General features: G+C 37.6%; 2 protein-coding genes across 7 annotated transcripts in view; one reads left to right on the plus strand and one right to left on the minus strand.

Annotated features, from left to right (window-relative positions):
* Nucleotides 1–10985, plus strand: part of RECQL (RecQ like helicase) — a 36714-nt gene extending 25729 nt beyond the window's left edge. For both annotated transcript variants that reach the window (XM_073318422.1, XM_073318412.1), the window contains exons 14-15: nt 1081–1210; nt 2589–10985. In XM_073318422.1, the coding sequence (XP_073174523.1) occupies nt 1081–1210; nt 2589–2759 (301 nt within the window). In that variant the 3' untranslated portion in view covers nt 2760–10985. The remainder of the gene's footprint in view (nt 1–1080; nt 1211–2588) is intronic.
* PYROXD1 (pyridine nucleotide-disulphide oxidoreductase domain 1) overlaps nt 9333–20242 on the minus strand; it is a 33653-nt gene continuing 22743 nt past the window's right edge. For 4 of the 5 annotated variants that reach the window (XM_073318460.1, XM_073318437.1, XM_073318446.1 and 1 more), the window contains 5 exons: nt 19481–19619; nt 15818–15930; nt 11787–11909; nt 11382–11519; nt 9333–10406 (listed from right to left, as the gene is read on the minus strand). In XM_073318460.1, the coding sequence (XP_073174561.1) occupies nt 10158–10406; nt 11382–11519; nt 11787–11909; nt 15818–15930; nt 19481–19619 (762 nt within the window). In that variant the 3' untranslated portion in view covers nt 9333–10157. The remainder of the gene's footprint in view (nt 10407–11381; nt 11520–11786; nt 11910–15817; nt 15931–19480; nt 19620–20242) is intronic. The other variant, XM_073318455.1, reaches the window with a different exon arrangement.

Consider the following 20242-nt stretch of genomic DNA (forward strand, 5'->3'; position numbering starts at 1 on the left):
CCACCCCGTCCCACACCCAAACTCTCTCCCTCCATTGGTAAGTATAACTCTTAGTTAACTTGAATTTTTGACTAACCAGCTCCCCCATGCCTCCAGCATGCTGGATACCAAAGCTTTTACTGACCTGTTTTCTCTGCAACAGTGCTGTTTTGGTATAATATCACAAAAGTGGATGTTTTAGCAATTCCTTCATTTCAGAAGCTTCTAACCTGACTATAAAAAGTTTGCACAGAATATTATTTTTCTGTTTACTCTGTTTTCTGTTTAAGACAGAAAAGTTGAAAACTTAAAAAAAGACATTTGTGGCTTAAAGTAATACTTTTGCTTTTGTAGTTTGAAAAAGCTGCTGCTGCTGCTTTTTTGGGGGGTGGGGGTGGGGGGTAAATGCTAAATTTGTTAATGATAGTCCCCAATCCTGGAACAAGTGCCACTGAGGCAAACTAACTGTTGCACTTGTGCAGCACCACATTGACTGCATTGAGATGAGATGGGCAAAGAAGATTGCTTGTGTAGAACCTATTGCACCATTAGGGGTTTACTGTGGCATGTGAGACTTAAGAAAACACAACGAAAATGACACCGATTTCATTTTGTAACCTGTGATTCCATGGATGTGTGCTGCTTTCTTTTCAACATCAGGACCTCTGAATATATGGGACTCTGACATCCCGTGATCCTAACTTTCCATCATGAACAAAAAATGACAAAGGATTTACACACTTGACCTTTTATGAGCCTGATAGGACAGGAAGGTTGACTGAGTCAAAATGTTGTTGTTTTTTTTCCCCTCGCTTAGTGTCCAGATGTCATATTATTTGTACTCCACTAGACCAATGAGAAGTGCCAAAAAGTCAGCAAAATAAAGTTGGCACTTTATACCTTAATTCAAGAGACAATCCTGCCAACTGCCATTTTAATTCAGTGATTATTTGCTTGCATAGGTGCAACAGGATCAAGGAATTAGTGGGGCATCTATTCATAACAGTTCCTAAATGTCTCCACATTTCCCCCTCATATCTATTCTGCTCACACTACTCCTGTTCCCAGTTTTTTCCTCTGACTGTGGCTTAACTTTTGCAGGGAAGACTTCAGTTTCACAGCATTTGCTACAATATCCTACTTGAAAATTGGACCCAAAGCTGATCTGCTAAAAAATGAGGCATATGTTATCACCATGCCCGGGAGATCAAACAAAAAAAGCGTTGACAAGGTATTTGTGTGTGTGCGTGTAATATATATACTGACTACTTATATGATTATTTTTCCATTAGTATTTACCACAGCTGGTTAGTGCCTGTTTACTATGTGTAAAATTAAGAATGTTTTTTCCTCAGTGTATTTCCCCCCTACCTCATTAAATATGTTTCTTTTGATCCTTTTTGCAATAGTGTCTTTCCAATTCTACATTTTAAGATGCAAAATGTAGGAGGGTGAGGAGGAGGGGGGAAAGTTCAGTACTGATTTTAAAAAAAAAGTTCAGAAGTGTTGTGTTCTCTTTACATTTCACCTGAACGGATTTGCTCATTCTCACTGTGTGTAATACAATGGAATTAACATGAGTGATGAATGCATTTAGAATCATATTTCAGCAAGAATAGAATTCCAGGTAATATAAATATTAAACCACAAGACTTACAATTGTCATTGTGAACCGTCTTACAGCTCTCATAAGTTTACAGATTCCACATTTAGGCATTATAGCGATGTTGATTTATATTTGAAACCCTTTTGACAATAAGTTGAAAGCTGTGTAGCTATAGCAACATATTCTTTCCAGTTATACCTATGCAAATCATTAGCAATGCTATCAATTTTAGTTGAGGTAATAGGAATTAACATCTTGTTATGTAACAAGAATGTGGACCAGTGTTTAGACTTATTTAAAATAATTGTTGCTGTAGTCACTATTAAATATGACTGAATCAGTCTGTAAATGTTATTTCAACTTGCCTCTCTATCCCCAATTAAAATATAGATTAACAAGAATGGCACTTACATAGAATTAGGGACCACTTACATTCTATAGCTATTTGGACATAAAGTTAAAATAGGTACAGATCCTGCCACATTTTGCTCATGTAAGAACTGTGCCACGTGAGCAAGAGTTTACAGAATCAGACCCTTGATCAGCTCTAATGAGGGTGCAATTGGTTGCTCAACAGCCATGTTGGCTTTATCGTTAGCAGGAACTGATCATTTGAATGGATGAAATAACTCTGACTAGACTGAAAATCTCAAGTATCTTACATACAGCAGCTTAATATGATGTAGCAACAACATATTCTATGTATTTACTGCCTTTAAAGGGGTATTTCAGGTTCAGCTGAATCATTCTTCTGAATGTAGCAGGTACTGTGGGCATAATACACTGTTAATGCTGCCCTGTGCACGTTATCTTTTGAAGAAATTTGGACATGCCACAGGAACATCTCACAGATGCTGTTGTAAAAGAGTAGAACAATGGCCACAAAAAGAACTCCTCTCTGCATCACCCTTAATAAAGCTTGATCGTTATAGTACGTCCTCAGTATGTACTGAGGAAGGAGAAAGAGAGTCTGTCTTAATTGAGCTGTGTTTATGATCCACAGGTCAAATCTCCTCAGTCTTCTAATTCTGGAGGGACTGGTGGAAACGTACGAGAAGACATTTCTGAGACTATCCAGAACTCTGCTGCAAAGAAGACAAAAGCACAGAAACGGCGCCATTGTGAGAACAACCCTAAAACAAAGAAGCTTAAGCTTGAGGATGATGATGACTAGCTGGTAGTCCTGGACTGAATTTTACAATGAAAAGTATATCTAGGATCCTACCATTTCCGCTTCTCTGTGAGAACTCGGTGCAGAAGTATAATTTGTATTTTATTAATTGCTTCTTTTAAATGCAAAGGATTTGTGTGTTCCTCAGAAAGGTTGGGCAAAAAACAAATATATGCAATTTCTGAACATACAAGCAGGCAAAAATCTGGCGTTAAGTAGACCATGGATAAACAAAGGGTTATCAAAATAATCAGCCCATATCTGATGATATGGGTCTGATGTCTCATGCAGATCATTTCAATATATATTGCTTTTTTCAAACCCTCTTTATTTTACAAAGCATACAATGTCATAGTAAAATATACTGTAGTAATGCACTTAAACTCATATAAACGTAAAGCATCCTCATTATACCCTCTAGCTACACTGCTCCTAATGATAGGAAAAGCAAATTAAACCGTATATATTCACATATGCAAAACAACAAATATATTTATCACATTATCTCTTAAATTTCTCCTGCTTGTTGTTCAGATGGAAAAATTACCCTTTCAAGATCTGTTTAAATGTTAGAAAAGGGTATGTTGGCTTAACAGTTGTATTTTCTAAAGCATGTGAAAAAATTAGGTGCCCAACTCCTACTGAAAGTCAATGGGAGTTGGGCACCTAATTCCCTTGTGGGCTTTTCAAAAGCACCTTATTTAAAACAAAATTAAAACCCCACTTCCTTGCCCTTGAGCAGGTTTCTTTCGTTTAGTTCATGTTGTATTATTCGGTGAATGTACAAACAACAATTTCACTAATGCATTTGACCAAGAAAATAACAAGTCATTACCTTTAAACACAAATTATAGAACTAGTTCAACATACCTCAGCTTGGACCTCATCCTGCTCCCATTGAAGTCAATGGGAAACTTGCCATTCACTGATGAATAATTAGGCCTAAAGTCTCACAGGAACACACATACTTCTGCTCCAATCTGTGCGGTGTTAGGATGTGGGCAGTATTCTCTGATGATCTGTTGACGCATCAGTACTTCATGGAGTAGATATGGAAATGTGTTTTCCGGTACTCACACTGTTAAAGTGTTTTAGGCCTAGAATATGGCCTACCTTAAATTTATCTACTGCAGCATCGCCTCTCAACCCTAATTTTTTAGCTTAACCACTTTGTCTCTGAGAAACATACATATATATTCATTTATGCACACCTGTTATTTTTGTAGATGGCAAAGAGAGCACAAGCCACGGAACAATCCCTATTGTAAAATGCTGCTGCTACTTACTTACAACAGCTTAGATAATGATAGCAAACAAGGCAGCTTTTGTTGGCTCATGTGTCAGAAATTAGGAAGTAAATCAATGTTTTTAGCAGACAGAAAAGAACAAAATTTACTAACAAAGACCTTGGATAAGATCCTCAGGTGGGGCAAGTTGGCATAGTCCCACATGTCAAGGGAATAATCAGTGCGGATTTACACTAGCTGAGGATCTGGTCCCTCAAATTCAAGTTTCTACAGGAGAACATAAAATCACTTTTGAACTGATTGGAAACGTTATTTTAGGAGAAGTTTGAGATGGCACACTGTAGCTGAACGTTATCATTTTTGTTTGCAGTGACACCCTGGGAGCTTGAAACTGACATGTTCCTTTGACTAACTTTATTTTATCTTTAAATATGCATCCAAAGGGTTGATGATGTAAGGTTACCAACAACCCTACAATAACAATCGGGATTATCAGGCAAGCTGTGTGCATTAGTCAATCTGAGAAAGGATTGTTACACATTAAGACCATTCTATCTGTCATTCCTAAATCCTGAATATACAGTGGCCTTGTTTATATTCAGTAGCACTGTGCAAGTAAAAGCATGTTGTTTGATGGCAGGATGCCATGTGGCCACTGCAGGTTTTGTAAAGTGGCTTGTTGGGGTTCATCCTTGCCCATACTCCCTAAGGCAAAATGCATGCATGTGCTTTAAAGTGTATATATCTTTTACATATGTATATTAGAGGTAGACCCAAGCCCCTAGAACTTCGGTGAAGTTCTGATCTGGATCTGAAATTTGACACAAGCCCATGCCTAAAATTTTTCTTATCCCATATAAACAAATTTACATTTTACTAGCTGAATTTTGTCCTGGTGGGCAATCTGCATATCAGCTACTTAAAATGATGCTGTTGACATGAAAAAAGGCAGATCACTGAAATTTAGTAGACAAAACTTGCACAAATAGATTAATCCCTTTAATGGGGTGGTGTAAGGAAACCTCAGGACTGCATTGTTGTGCTGGCTTACGTTTCTGGGATTGGTTGTCCATAGCAGGTTCATCTTAATGTGCTAATTGTTCTTTGTGGCGCCGAACTAGTTAATCAAAACTGTAATAATTACTGAGACAAAGAAATGATGCTGAAAAATGATCTGTTAGATCATAGGGAATGTTGGTGGTAGGACAACTGGTCTTGATAAATATTCTGAAAGCGCAGAGAATTTAGCACATACAGCTAAAGTTTGTAGCTTTGGTATTAGCTTTTGACTATGATGCCATGTACACTGGCCCTGGAATAGAATTTGGAATGTGAGTTTAAATATTGTTCCAAACAAAACTAATTTTGAATAGTCTTTGGCCTGTTTTGCTGGAAATGCATTCAAAAACAGTTTCCAAATTCTGTTCCCAGTTAAGCATTGACAGGGCCTGAGGCTGAAGGGGTGGGAGATTTCATCGTAGAAGGGAATATGAGTAGAAAACTGAGTTTGAGAGAGACCCATTTACCATTACTCTTGCTTTTTGCTATAAATCCATCCTGGTGTTTTTTTCCCACATATAAGCTTGCAGAAAGTCTAGTGTTGAATTTTTTTAGTATTGTACATTAACAAATCACAGTGGATCAGAATTCAAGTAACTATGGAGTAGGTGCCCAATTCTACATCGCATATGGCTTAAGACCTAATAGCAGTACTCGTCCACCTTTCTTTTGTTATAACTGCAGGATGACAACTGCCAGGCTTTTATGCTGGCAAGCTCAAATGTCAAACAATTTTTAATTTCAAAGATACGAATACAAATGTTATGGTTTTTATTAAATGTAGACAAATGTATGTAAGTGGCCTGTAGGCACCTGGTTGCACACTGACATTCTTACCTGCACATGTGCACTTACACCGGAAATATTTTCATAGAAGTGATTGTACTGACTTTTTGCACTGTGTTACAGAACTGGGCATTGTATTTCTATGGAAGCTCACTATTTTGCTTCAAAATGTTGTATCTTGAAACAATTGCTGTACTTTGTTTTATTTTGTGTTTCTGGATAGTGTATTTTAACTATATGTGCTTGATATAGAAAAACCACGGCTATGATAGTGGAAAACGAGAGTAAATCTGAGTTCTGGCAACAGAAAGCTCTAGACCTTCTTCAATTTTAGATGAGTCTTGTTCCCTTCCCCTCTCCCCGGCATCTGCCTCATTCTGTTTAACATGTAGGAGTCTCACAAAATGCTTTCTTTAAATTGGCTAAGCAGGAAACTACCATTCCCATCAGTTCCCTTCCCCCTGACCATCTATGATGAATGTCATCCCATTCCCCTGGTCCATAGTGGGAGGAAGCAGCAACTCTATGGAAGAACCTGACCCAGCAAATCTTGCTTTGGAGGAGTGGTGGCTGCATGGTAAATTTGGAGTAGCAGGCAAGTTGAATGCAGGGGAGTCATAGGTAGAGCTCATACTGTGCATGAACAGGTTGTGAGTAGTAGATGTTGCAACCTGTGGGCAAGCACCAGAGACTGGGCAGGAAGCAACTGCAGAGGAGCCTCAAGAATACTAACCTATCCTGGCCTTAAAACCTGAAGGCTCCTATTTGCCTCTAGCTGAGATTGGATTGGAGAGGCACCCAGATACCAGACTTGAGGAACCCTAGCACCCACAGCCCTCCCCTCACCAAGCCCAACTAGGAACCACTATTGTTCCACCTTAAAATGCAACTGTCTAAGCCACTGTTGCTAGAGTATTTCCCCTTTTGGCCAGCCCTAGTAAAATGTCCCTTCCTTTAGCCATGTGTATGAAGAGTAGCTGGGACCCATTTGGTCTAAGTGCCTAGAATTTGAAGTGCCTTCAGTGCTTGCCACAGGTGTGGTACACATGGTGTGCTACTAGGTACCTTAGAAGTTTGGTGTACCACAGCATGAGCAGCTGTCATAGTTATGCTATTTCAGATGCTATGTCAGATATCCTGGCGTGCAGCTACTTTTTAAACACACCAACTGTTAGTTTGGCCTGGATGGCTTTAAAAATGGATATTGAGCTGTTGAGAAATTTTGGTACATTTTGTAAAATTTATCAAATTAGTATTTAGCAAAGTCTTTTGGCCAACTTCATGAAAATTAATTTCATCAGCAAAATCTCAAAGAAATCGTTTAGCCATTTTTTATCCTAGGGGAAAAAAAACAGCTAATATTGTTAGTGTTTGGCTAAATTCTGCAAGTTTTACTAGGGGAAAATTCTGGACATTAATGCATTTTGCCAGGTGAGGTTGGTAGGATTGGGCCTGTGCTGGAATATCAGACCCTCTTTCATGCTACAGCATTGTTCTCCACACGCTTCCACTTGTAAGATTCTGTGGTACGGTTAGTGAGAAGTACATTTTGGTCACTTTTTCAAAGCTAGCTGTTGCAGTGATGTCTGTTCGTAGAACCTGAAATGATAGCTCAGAGGTGTGACCTGCCTCATTTTAATGGATGCTAATCACATGCTTAATGATAATACTTTAAATGTTTACATTTAACTGTGAAGATCTTTATAATATAGTTTTTCCTCTTACCACTGAATGATCAATCGATTGGGAACAGCAGCTTTAGCCATACTAAATGAGTGGGTGGGAGAGAGTACCACCACTTTCTTCCCCAAAGGTGAAGAGCTCTAGCAGGTCTGAACTCCCAAAGAACCTAGCAGGTCCCACAAACCTCAACCAGGGGAAGCGAACCCTGCGAAGCCCAAGAGAACTGATGGACTTGGTATATTCAACCCCCACAAAAGGACTTAACTATATTCTGAACTGCTGTTAATGGTACTTGTGTAGGCAGAGCTTAGAATATCACTACCTTCTCCTGCCATACATACTTTTACCCCTGGGCCTCATCCTTCAAACACTGAAGTCACTGCTTTTTGGTCATGGACTTCTTTGAAGTGTGGCGTTCACATTTTTTAAAATAATTGCTGCACCGAAACAGCAGGCATGTAACACATCATACCAGAATGCTGGAGCAGGGTTTGGGGCATTACATGATGACTATGAAAAAAGGCTGCTTTCCAAAGTGTGGCTTTGATCACCTTAACTCTCCTTTGCTCCCTTACCAAACCTTCATATAGATCTATATTAACAGTCCATACCAACAAAGAAAATCTTCTCTTTTCTTCTGCAGTACAACCTCCCCTCCCCTTCACCAAAGAAATTTTTTTTATAGCTGAATTTAATAAGCAAGTGCCTGCACATCCTTAAATGTAGATGTAATAGGTGCAGACATGATGCTCTGGTAAATCACCTACATAAATATGCATTTGTCAAGATTTTCAAAAAACCCAGGTACCTACAATAAAGCTATATTTAGGCACCTGTTAAGTTAGTTCTCAAGTTTTCAAAATTCTTACATGCTGTGTTTATCTAACAGCTTTTCCAGGTGGCTAAAACATTTATCTGCTGCTGATTTGGCTGGGGCCAGGGCAGGTGGTCACACCTGATATGTTTGTAGGCTAGTGCTTCATGATAAATAAACCAAGTTCCTCACAGAAAAGGTAAAGTTTCATCCTTATCTCTTACAGTCATACTTCCCTGCCCCCCTTCTCTGAACAGCAGGTGTCAGTGATGGAGCATCTGTAAAAATGCTGAACTTCCTTGTTTCAATATTTTTGGCTCTGCGCCCTAGTATAGTTTTGACAATAAATGGAAAATTAGACTGTTACATGTAAGACACTTTTTTTCAGCAATATCCACAGCTACCAAAATAGTTTTGTAGTGCATAAAAACTACTTGTTTTGATTCATCTTTATTGTTTCTTGTAGTAATTTCAATGTGTGTTAAGACTAAAGCTTAAAATTTCATACAGGATTAAACACCATTTACTGAAAGCTTCCCTTTAAGTGGAATTAATTCACTCCTGCTTATTTATGAACAGCAATGAATACTACATAATTAGGCTAAAAGGATTTTCTGGAAGAAGTTTCAATGAAAATGGCCAGCCTGATTACTGTTAGTGTAATTTTAAAAAGAAAAAATATTGCTTTGGAAATTAATACTGGGCTCTTTTATGTTAAAATATCCCATTGCTGTAGCTTGCACTGTAGAATACAGAGAAGATATTTAGGAATGGCTTTAAAGTTCTTGGCTCCTTTGAGCACTTATTTTCAAGGGTTAACAGATCCTGAAAGCTAGCTGCAGGAAATGCTTGAGATTTGAATTGGTTTGTACTGTCACCATTTATAACATGCCACTTGTATAACTTCCACTATACTAGGTGCTTAGATTATTATTGTAAATTTATTTTAGTGGCAGAAATAAAAGCGTAATTATTTTGCAGCTCAAAATTAAATATTCAATGGGCACTTGCCACAATACAAGTTTTAGGCTTTAATACCTCCACAAACTCCTCCCTGGAAACAGAGTTCAAATAAGTCTGAGGGAGCAAAAAAGTCTTAGCAAAAACAAGCCCGTTTTAAAAGTGTCTTTTAAAGTGTATGCATTTGGACACAAGGGGCCACAAAGAACTTAGTGCATGCCCTGGACTTCCCCTTTGGGAATGGGCTGATGAAAATCTGTATAATGCCCAAACTGACATGATGTGGCAGTTTCCAAGAGTAAGGCTCCTCCAGGGGATCCTGTTAATGCAAGTCTTCCTGCAGGTGATACTGAAAATGCAGTGTGACTGCTACCCCTTTCTTTAAGTGCCTTTGTGCTCTACCAGCCCCAAATTGCTAGGCAGCACTTCTAGGACAAGCCAGTGCAGTACTCCCAACATGCTCGGTTAAGAATGACAAGGAAAGACAAGCCAGTTGTCAAACAATATAGAATTCTAATCTGGTTGCCACAGTTCAAGGTTTTCAAGTACTATATTACTAAAATGTGAAAAATTCCTGTTTTAAAAAAGGAACAATAACTCCCAATCTGATTTATCGTAGACTTATGTACACTTCATCCTGATATGCTGAAGAATTTTTTTTTTGTGCTGCTCCATTTCAGCATGTATCTCCCATCACCCAACTGCCTGGCAGCACCAGCACTATATCTTCACTCCAGAATTGTAATTACAGCTGGTTACTTGATTTCTGTAAACTCTGAGTAAACTGTTATATAAACCACAGCACTGAAAGTTCAAACTCTAAATAAAATCATGGAAAGCAATGTTTTTGTTTCAGTCAAAATAATCCTCTATGTCAACATTTGGATTTAGGAGATCTTCCCCATATGCTGAAAGATCCATCTGATTTAAAATCAAGTTTTCAAAGGTTTCTTCTAAATCAGTTTCACCAATCAATACAGCTCCCATCATTCGTCCATTCTGCATCACCACTTTGATGTATTCTTGCCCTTTGGTACACCTCAACATTAGTTCACAATCTAAATCCAAACCCTGAGCATTGTACTTTCCCAAAAGCACCACCTAGAGATGGGGAGAAAAATTAAGATATTACAAGAGGAACACAATGATTCAGAATCTTCTCTTTGCTGCAAACTTCAAAAGAGTTTATGTTAATGGGAAATTCTACTCTCAGATGTGTGCAAACTCCTCTCACTGGCTTACAGACAGCAAGATCTGGAGCAGAGAAATGGGTGTCAAGAGACCTGGGTTCTATTCCTCACTCTGACACCACATCACTATATCACCTTGGGGCAGTCTGCTATCGCCCTGTGATTTAATTTCCTTCTCCATAAGAGCAATAAATTACTTAACTTTAAAAAGCACTTTAAGATTTGACCACAGTGGGAACTGCAGTGTGTATATTTTATAGTAGAATGATTTCACAGAAGTTACAAAATGGGGGATTATGAACCAGATGACAAAATAAGATATATTTAATCATCTTTGGAAAACTGAATTTGCATCTCTTTTCGATCTCAGATTAAACAAGTTTGGTGATCTAAATCTCATCTCCGTGGATATTTTTCCACAACACACAGACTATCGTTTTGACACATAGCGACAATCTACTTTAAAAAGTTGCCATTGGAACACAACTGATTTCAAGAGTTGGGGTTAGGCGTAATCATCCATTGAGATGCAAAGCATTTAATGAACCAACCACCATGTTGAGTGGGCAGTGAATATAACCACAGAATGCACTATAAGGATATAGCTAGAAATGTGTGTCAAAGATGGAGGATAAGTTCACTGACATAAGCTGAGTTGTGTTTGTAGGCCCTCTATTCAGTTCTAGTGTTTAGCCTTCAAGGTTAGCATCAATACAAAAACAATGAATGAAACATTAACAGAATGTTTTATGCAGTATACAATCAGTGTCTGTGAATATTAGCCAACTAAGAAATCGTTTGAGTGGCAAGATGGTTTGATCAAGTCAACAGATGCCAATACCAACTAATCAGTGCTTTTAAACTGTGTCAGAATTAGTTTACTTACCTTATAATTGAAAAATTTTGTAACATGAGCAAAGAGTTCAAAACTGAAGTCCATGTCAATAGATTCCCCCAAAGAATCTGCTACCATGCACTTTGCTGCATACCATCCCATCTGCCTAGCTTGGGTCCAAAGCCTCATCTAAAAAAAACCACAAGGTTAATAGACATGCTATGTGTAATGAACATATCAGTTCACATATTGTATATACTCAGTAGCCCCACCCATCTAGAGATGAGGAGTGACTTGGTGTTCAGAAATAAACTATAGGTGCGTTGATACCAGGTAGAATCATCACACTCTATTGAGATTTACTACTTGAATTAGCCTCATAGGTACATACATTAGATGTACAAAAAGTACTGTGCTATTTAGCCTTTGGATTAGAGCGCATATAAATTTATTCACCTGCTGCCACACTGGACTAGGTTCCCACGATGCAGTGCAGATATCCCCTGCTGCATAGATATCTGCTACTGAAGAGTGCATATGTTTATCCACTTTCAGACCGCCATCTTCACCTAGAGCAAACTAAGTATTTGTATGGATCAGTACTGAAGAAAAACTACCTATCAAAAGCCATTTAATTGGAATGCCCCAGGAGATTTAAATTCATCCTGGTTAAGTGCCCATCTTATTTACATAGTATTTGTCTTAAAGCTGTCCATCATTTCACACGTCTCTGCCACATTAAGCAACTCCATTCAACCAAAACGTGCAATTTTAAAACCACATTGGCATCTCTTATCCAACAGGGCAGTTCCCTGGCTACTATTGGGCAATATAGGCTAACGTTATTAGTAGGGCTGTCAAGCGATTAAAAAAAAATTAATCACGATTAATCGTACAATTAATAGCGCTGTTAAACAATAGAATACCATTTGAAATATTTTTGGATGTTTACATTTTCAAATATATTAATTTCAATTACAACACAGAATACAAAGTGTACAGTGCTCACGTTATATTTATTTTTGATTACAAATATTTGCATTGTAAAAAACAAAAAAATGTATTTTTCAATTCACCTCATACAAGTACTGTAATGCAATCTCTATCATGAAAGTTGAACTTACAAATGTAGAATTATGTAAAAAAACTGCACTCAAAAATAAAACAAATGTAAAACTTTAGCACCTACAAGTCCACTCAGTCCTACTTCTTGATCAGCCAATTACTCACACAAACAAGATTGGTTACAATTTGCAGGAGATAATGCTGCCCGCTTCTTGCTTACAATGTCACCTGAAAATGAGAACAGGCGTTCGCATTGCACAGTTGTAGCTGGCGTTGCAAGATATTTACGTGCCAGATGTGCTAAAGATTCATATGTCCCTTCATGCACCATTCCAGAGGACATGCTTCCATGCTGATGACGGGTTCTGCTTGATAACGATCCAAAGCAGTGTGGACTGACGCATGTTCATTTTCATCATCTGAGTCAGATGTCACCAGCAGAACGCTGATTTTCTTTTTTGGTGGTTTGGGTTCTGTAGTTTCCGCATCCGAGTGTTGCTCTTTTAAGACTTCTAAAAGCATGCTCCACACCTCGTCCCTCTCAAATTTTGGATAGCACTTCATAGTCTTAAATTTTGGGTGGAGTGCTGTAGCTATTTTTAGAAATCTCACATTTAACAAAATGCAAAGAAGGTACCAATCTGCTGTGAAAGTGTTCTTAAAATGAACTTGTGCTGGGTCATCATCTGAGACTGCTATAACATGAAATATATGCAGAATGCGGGTAAAACAGAGCAGGAGACATACAATTCTCTCCCCCCCACACCCCCACGGAGTACAGTCACAAATTTAATTGATGTATTATTTTTTTAACGAGCATCATCAGCATGGAAGCATGTCTTCTGGAATGGTGGTCGAAGCATGAAGATCCATATGAATGTTTAGCATATATGGCAGGTAAATACCTTGCAACGCCGGCTACAAAAGTGCCATGCAAATGCCTGTTCTCACTTTCAGGTGACATTGGAAATAAGAACCAGGCAGCAATATCTCCCATCAATGTAAACAAACTGGTTTGTCCGCGATTGGCAGAATAAGAAGTAGGACTGAATGGACTTGTAGGCTCTAAAGTTTTACACTGTTTTGTTTTTGAGTGCAGTTATGTAACCAAAAAAATCTGCATTTGTAAGTTAAACTTTCACGATAAAGAGATTGCACTTCAGTACCTGTATGAGGTCATTTAAAAATACTATTTCTTTTATCATTTTTACAGTGCAAATACTTGTAACCAAAAATAATAATATAAAGTGAGCACTGTGCACTTTGTATTCTGTGTTGTAATTGAAATCAATATTGAAAATATAGAAAAACATCCACAAATATTTAATATATTTCAATTGGTATTCTGTTATAAGTGCGATTAATTGTGATTAAATTTTTTAATCGTGATTAATTTTTCTGAGTTAATCACGTGTTAATGCAATTAATTGACAGCCAACTAGTCAGATTTGTGACCTTTAGCCCTGCTTCTAATAGGACTCCTTATAATTGTCAGGAGAAGAAACCATCATCACAAAGCAGCTTGTAAATTGAAACGGTCTTGTTAAAACAGAAAACACATTCATTTTAGTTGAATAAAATAGGTTCCCGGAGGCAGGCCACATTAAAGCAGCTTTTCCAACAATGTATGTCCTGGTTAAACATCTTTGGCTGAGCTAATAAAACACTTCTCCATATTATATTCAAGAGCTAAATGTAATTTCTCAATACCACTCAATTTTATCATTCAAACATAAAGAGACACTCAAAACGGCAAAAATAAATTAGTTAAAACATGTGGTGTGACTTCTTTTAGAGGCTGCTTATTCTTTCCCTACCCTGTACTGTAAGTCAGCCTTCATTCCTGAATAAGTCCACACTATTCTGCTGCAATCTCATTTATTTTATTTAGTTTATGTACAGCAGCATCCCATTTGGATATAATGGACTAAATTAATCCCTTCTGTAAATTTACCAACTAAATTAATTTAATCTGGCCCAATATCAAAACCTGATGCTATTGGCTATGGCAGCTCCCTTTTCTGTGGCTTCACCAAGATCAAACATGTTCAGCATGCTGCTTCCCACTTTTCTACACATACAAAGAAGGGCTATCACACCACCCCCATCCTCAAACTACTTCTGTGGCTCTGCATTCATTTCAGAATCCAGTTCAAATTGTTGACTATGCTTTTTAAAAGCCTTATGTAGTCTTGTTCCAGCCTTCCTCATGCTCTTTTCTTTCCACTTCCCTGCTACCTCCTTTTGCTTGATCATCAGCAGACATCTTGTCCCTTTTCCCAAAATCACCCAATGGCAGTTTCTCACAGAGAAAGGCTCCATATTATTTAGGGATTTATACCTATAGGACAAAATCCAACACCTCAAATTCAATCCAAAACAGGCAATCAGTATAGACTACAGATGTAATGTGCTCTGTTGGAATATCTGTTTAATAAGCAGCTGGGCATATTCAATATAAACTGAATTTTCACAGTAGTTTTAAATTGTAGTCCCACAGAGAGCACATTAATATGTGCTGTTCATATTCACATAAAAACTATTAGAACACAGTTTAAAATGGAGATCAGTGCTGTGATTTACAAGTGATCTGCACATATTTTTCTTTTAAAGTGAGCTAACTCCAAAATCCATATGTAGCATTGATAAGACGGTCACTGGGACTTCTGTGATTCTAAACTTATTTTAACTTAAGATTGCCTGAAGTGGAAGTCAGCCAGATTACACTCCATTGTAACACATCAGCATATATTAATTCCTTGGTGTTACAGATAGCATAGAACCCCAAGGAAGCATGAAGTGTTGTTTTTAGTACATGGCGTATCTGTGCAAGGGTTTTCTTTTTTTTTTTTTTAATTTATTGATATCCCGTAGGGATGTAACAAAGGAGTATGAGTGACTTCACAAGCGAGTCAACATGTAGCAATAATTCACAATTTACATTTCATACCTCAATACCGAACACTAGGTAAGAAACAAAGATGTTTTTGTAATATCAGCTGTATGTTTTCCTCAGGGACTGGTGTTTTACCAATACCGTAAAGTACGAAAAAACAAAAAACACTCTTAACATAGATATAAGTATGGGAAGCAGCATGATGATCTCATGGTCTCAACATGCGACTGTGACCTAGAAATTCTCAAATTTTAATACCAGCTTTGATATTGATTTGGTCTAATTATAAGAGCCCATAACTCTACAGAAATTCATCTTTTACTATATTAGGAATTTCTAGTGTAGTCAGCATTTACCTCATTTTAAATTTGTTTGCAACACGCAAAATCCTTACCTTTCAACATTTTATCTTAGGAAATGTAACATAAAATAGCTACCAAAGTATATTTTCTTTTGTTTTGAAGTTAAAACCAACTTTAATTTAAAAAGAAGAAAGTCAGTAGTTATATTTAATAATGACCCTTACATTATTACCATCAAGAAATGGCTTAACATTTGGCACAACTCCAGTTGCACTGACAATGAAATCACAGCCATATATCTTCCCATTGGTTAATTCCATATATACAGGCCACAGCTCTGAAAAAGTGAAAATTCTAACCTGAGAACACAACCAATGCATGTTATTATTTTAATAAGACATGAAATACACACGGAATTAGTTGCAAACAACCTACCTTATTATTATTTGAGGCAAAAATAATTCTCACAATTTGCCCACCACTTTTCTTATTTTAATCATAGGCCTAGGAGCCTAGACACCAAAGATCAAATCCTTGTTCTGACATTAACTCCTTTTTGGATTTACCCTGCCTCAGTTTCCCCATTTGTAAAATAGAAATACTACTACTTGCCACTGCTCCCACCTCACTGGGGTATTCTGTGGATTATATTATGTTTGTAATGTACTATGAAGATATAAAGTCTTATATAAATGCTAAGTATTATTAAATCTATACATGTAATACCCAGAAAATGCTTTACTGAATTAATGCACTAACATTTTAAGATTACTACATTTTAAGAGACCAGCAGGTGTAGAGGAGCACAAGATTCGGACAGAGATATCCCTTAGGGAGAAATTCCATGCTTGAATAGTAAGAGTTTTGCACTAGGAATATACGACTGACCACCTGACCAGTATGGTGAAAGTCACTGTGAAATGCTCAGGGAGATTAGATGGGCTACAAGAACAGAAAACCCAATGATGGAGGATTTCAACTCTCCCCAGATTGACTGGGAACATGTCACCTCAGGACAGGGTACAGAGATAACATTTTTAGACACCATTAATGATTGTTTCTTGGAGCAGCTAGAACCCACAAGGGAAGAGGCAATACTTGACTCGGTCCTAAGAGGAGCACTGGTCCAAAAGGTGAATATAGCTGAACCACTTGTTGTTAACAACCTTAATGTAATTAAATTTAACATCCTCTCAGAGGGGAAAATATCCAAAGAAATCCACCACAATAGCATTTAACTTCACAGAGGGGAACTACCCAAAAATGAGGAAGTTAGCTGAATGGAAATTAGAAGGAACAGTCACAAGAGCGAAAGACCTGCAAACTGAACTGAAACAATTTAAAAATACCGTAATAGAGGCTCAAAATAAATGTCAAATTTTAAAAAAAAAAAAAAGAGGGAAAAAAAATGCTACCATGGCTAAACAACAGAGTAAAAGAGATGGTTAGAGGCAAAAAGGCATCCTTTATAAACTGAAGTCAAATCCTACTGAGGAAAACAGAAAGGAGCATAAACTCTGGCAAGTAAAGTGTACAATTATAATTAGGCGCCCAAAAATAATTTGAAGAGCAACTTGCAAAGGACACAAAAATTAACAGCAATTTTTTAAAAGTATATCAAAACAATCAGTGGGCTCTATAGACGATTAAGGAAGACAAGGCAATTGCAGAGAAGCTAAATTAATTCTTTGCATTGGTCTTCACTGCAGAGGATATGAGGGAGAGTCTCACATCTGAGCCATTCTTTTTAGGTGACAAATCTGAGGAACTGTCCCAGACTGAGAGGTTTCAACAGAGGAGATTTTGGAACAAATTAATAAATTAAACAGTAACAAGTCAGGAGTAGATGGTATTCACCCAAGAGTTCTGAAGGAACTCAAACGTGAAATTCCAGAACTACTAACTGTCACCTACAGCTTAAATCAGCCTCTGTACCAGATAAGTGGAGGATAGTTAATGGAATGCCAGACAAATTGTTTGAAACTATAGCAAAGAACAGAATTATCAGACACATAGATTAACATATGTTGGGGAAGAGTCAATATGGCTAAAGGAAAATCATGCCTCATCAATCTATGAGAATTCTTTGAAGATGTCAAGAAATGTGGACAAGGGTAATCCAACTGATATGGTGTTCTTGGACCTTCAGAAAGCTTTTGACCAAATCTGACACCAAAGCCTGTTAAGCAAACTAAGCATTCATGGGATAAAAAGAGAAGGTGCTCTCGTGGATCAGTAACTGGTTGAAAGATAGGAAACAAAGGGTAGGAACAACTGATCATTTTTCATATTGGGACCCTGCTATTTACCACTTTCCAAAGGGATCTGTATTGAAACCTGTGCTGTTCTACATATTCATAAATGATATAGAAAGCGGGGTAAACAGTGTGGTAGCAAGGTTTGCTGATGATACAAAATTACTCAAGATAATTAAGTCCAAAGCTGACTGTGAAGAGTTACGAAGCAATCTCACAAAACTGGGTGACTGGGAAACAAAATGGCAGATGTAATTCAAAGTCGATAAGTGCAAAGTAATGCACATTGGAAAACACAATCCCAATTATATATACAAAATGGTGGGTTTTAACTTAGCTATTACTCTCAAGAAAGAGCTCTTGCAGTCATCATGGATATCTCTCTGAAAACATCCACTTAATGTGCCACAACAGTCAAAAAAGGTTAACAGAATGTTAAGAACCATTAGGAAAGGGGCAGATAGTAAGGCAGCAAATATCATAATGCCACTATATAAATCTATGGTATGCCCACATACTGAATACTGCATACACTTCTGGTCACTCCATCTCAAAAAAGATATAGAACAATTAGAAAAGGTACAGAGAAGGGCAACAAAAATGACTGAAAATGTATGAAACAGCTTCCACATAAGGATATATTAAAAAGACTGGGACTGTTCAGCTCAGAAAAGAGAAGGCTAAGGGGGGATATGATAGAGGTCTATGAAATCATGACTGGTGTGGAGAAAGTGAAAAAGGAAGTGTTATTTACTCCTTTGCATAACACAAGAACCAGGGGTCTCCCAATGAAATTAATAGGCAGCAGTTTTAAAAGAAACGTAAGCAAGTACTTCTTCACACATCAGACCCCCTCAATCTGTGGTACCCATTGCCAGGGATGTTGTGAAGGCCAAAAGTATAATTGGATTAAAAAATAATTAGGTAAATTCATGGAGGATAGGTCCATCAATAGCTATTAGCCAAAATGGTCAGGGACGCAACCCCATGCTCTGGGTGTCCCTAAACCACTGATTACCAGAAGCTGGTACTGGATGTCAGGATGGATCACTCCCTAATTGCCCTGTTCTGTTCACTCCCTCTGAAGCATCTAACCACTGTCAGAAGATAGGATGCTGGGCTAGATGGACCATTGATTTAATTTAGTATGACTATTCTTACATTCTTATGAAATTCTAATAGGAATCGTCTGTATAGGATCAAAAGTTGAAGCTGGAAACAAGGTGGTCTTAGTCAATTCCCCTACCATCTCAGGATTATCCCTTTCATATTCTCACAGGCATTCAAATAAAGAACTTTCCCCCCCCTATTTTTACTGTGGTAAGAGGTATGTGCCTTTATCGGACTATCCCCATTATTAGCACAGTGTCCTGGTGATTCCAGCGGGCTTAAATCTGGGCAACTTTATTTGTTGGTTTGGAGCCCATAGGTTAGATCCTCAGCTGGTATAAGTTTTCATAGCTTCACTGACTTAACGGAGCTATGGTAACTTACGGAAACAGATGATCTGCCCCCACCTATTTTATTTGCTTTGAAACAAATAATACAAATATATTGTACTTCTGCTATGCTTGCACCCTCAAGGAGGGTTTCAAATCAGTATCTGTATATTGTTTCTTCTATGATACTGACCTTCCTCCAGGTGTGCATTCTGGTTATCTGAATTATCTTTAGGAAAAGACAAAGAGGTCTTCTGCAGCTGCTTGAATTCTTGCTGAAGGTATATTTTCTTTATTTCACACAGGGTTTCAATGTGAACTTTGTGAGAAAACTAAGTAAGAAAACTGACAGTTACAAGATATACAACAATTAGCAATAACAATACTATTATACAGGATAGAAAACTTTCCCCTGAATTAAATATTAGTAAGATGAAAACGAGTGTCCCAAATGTTGAAATCTGACACATTAGTTGAGTCCCTTTTGTTACTGCCCTTCATTATCAGTACTTACCTGCTTTCTCATCACCTCCTCTGTCACAGAGTTTTAACTAAAACAATCTTAATGTGCTAAAGACATTCTCAACTGACACTGAGTTGTCTAGAGAAGAGTGCAGATTTTTAAAAAATTGATAAATCTGAATTCAACTATCCTCTCTTTCAGGATTTCAATTCCACGATTTTTCACCATTTTGATTAAATGAACTGTGACTACCTCTTATGACAACATACATAGATTTGGATTTGTTGAGTTCCTTCCTTCTCTCTTATGTTTCATCCGCCACATTTCAACTTATTCCAGTTCTGAGCTCAATCTATGACTAACATTTGGGATCAGTCATGTTAGTCATGCAGATGTGCCATAGTTTTTCTGAATCATTTTATGATTCAATCCTTGCGCAATTCTCATTCTTTGATATTGATTACAGCAAACCAAATGTCCACAGACTGCACA

Source organism: Lepidochelys kempii, chromosome 1, assembly GCF_965140265.1.
Source record: "Lepidochelys kempii isolate rLepKem1 chromosome 1, rLepKem1.hap2, whole genome shotgun sequence".
In the NCBI taxonomy this organism is placed as follows: domain Eukaryota; kingdom Metazoa; phylum Chordata; order Testudines; family Cheloniidae; genus Lepidochelys; species Lepidochelys kempii.